General features: G+C 59.2%; 1 protein-coding gene across 1 annotated transcript; it reads right to left on the reverse strand.

The window, feature by feature from the left end:
• Window positions 1-2: 2 nt before the first annotated feature.
• Window positions 3-510, reverse strand: DQ04_20091010 (vesicular transport-associated repeat protein; the record flags this gene model as incomplete). Its single annotated transcript, XM_009317890.1, has 1 exon — window positions 3-510. A coding segment is annotated over one exon (508 nt), but the record flags the coding sequence as incomplete, so codon positions are not given.

A 510-nucleotide genomic window follows, 5' to 3' on the forward strand; every position in this document is an offset into this window, starting at 1 on the left:
GATATCAGGAGATCGGTAAAACTATTCAACGCAGCACTGGAAGATTCCTTCGCTCTTCTACACTCAAGAACCCTGGAAGCAAGCTCTTCGGCTTTTCGACCAGCCTCAGCTTCTTCAGCCCTTCGTTTAGCCTCGGCCTCCTCCTCAGCCCTGCGTTTAGCCTCGGCCTCCTCCTCAGCCCTTCGTTTAGCCTCGGCCTCTTCCTCAGTCCTACGTTTAGCCTCAGCCTCCTCCTCAGCCCTACGTTTAGCCTCGGCCTCCTCCGCAGCCTTACGCTTAGCCTCGGCCTCCTCCTCAGCCCTACGTTTAGCCTCGGACTCTTCCTCAGCCCTACGTTTAGCCTCGGTCTCCTCCTCAGCCCTACGCTTAGCCTCGGCCTCCTCCTCAGCATCACGCCTAGCCTCGGCCTCCTCCTGAGCCTTACGTTTAGCCTCAGCCTCCTCCTCAGCCCTACGTTTAGCCTCAGCCTCCTCCGCAGCCTTACGCTTAGCCTCGGCCTCCTCCTCAGCC

This window comes from Trypanosoma grayi (genome assembly GCF_000691245.1).
Source record: "Trypanosoma grayi strain ANR4 Tgr_2009_V1, whole genome shotgun sequence".
Lineage (NCBI taxonomy): Eukaryota > Euglenozoa > Kinetoplastea > Trypanosomatida > Trypanosomatidae > Trypanosoma > Trypanosoma grayi.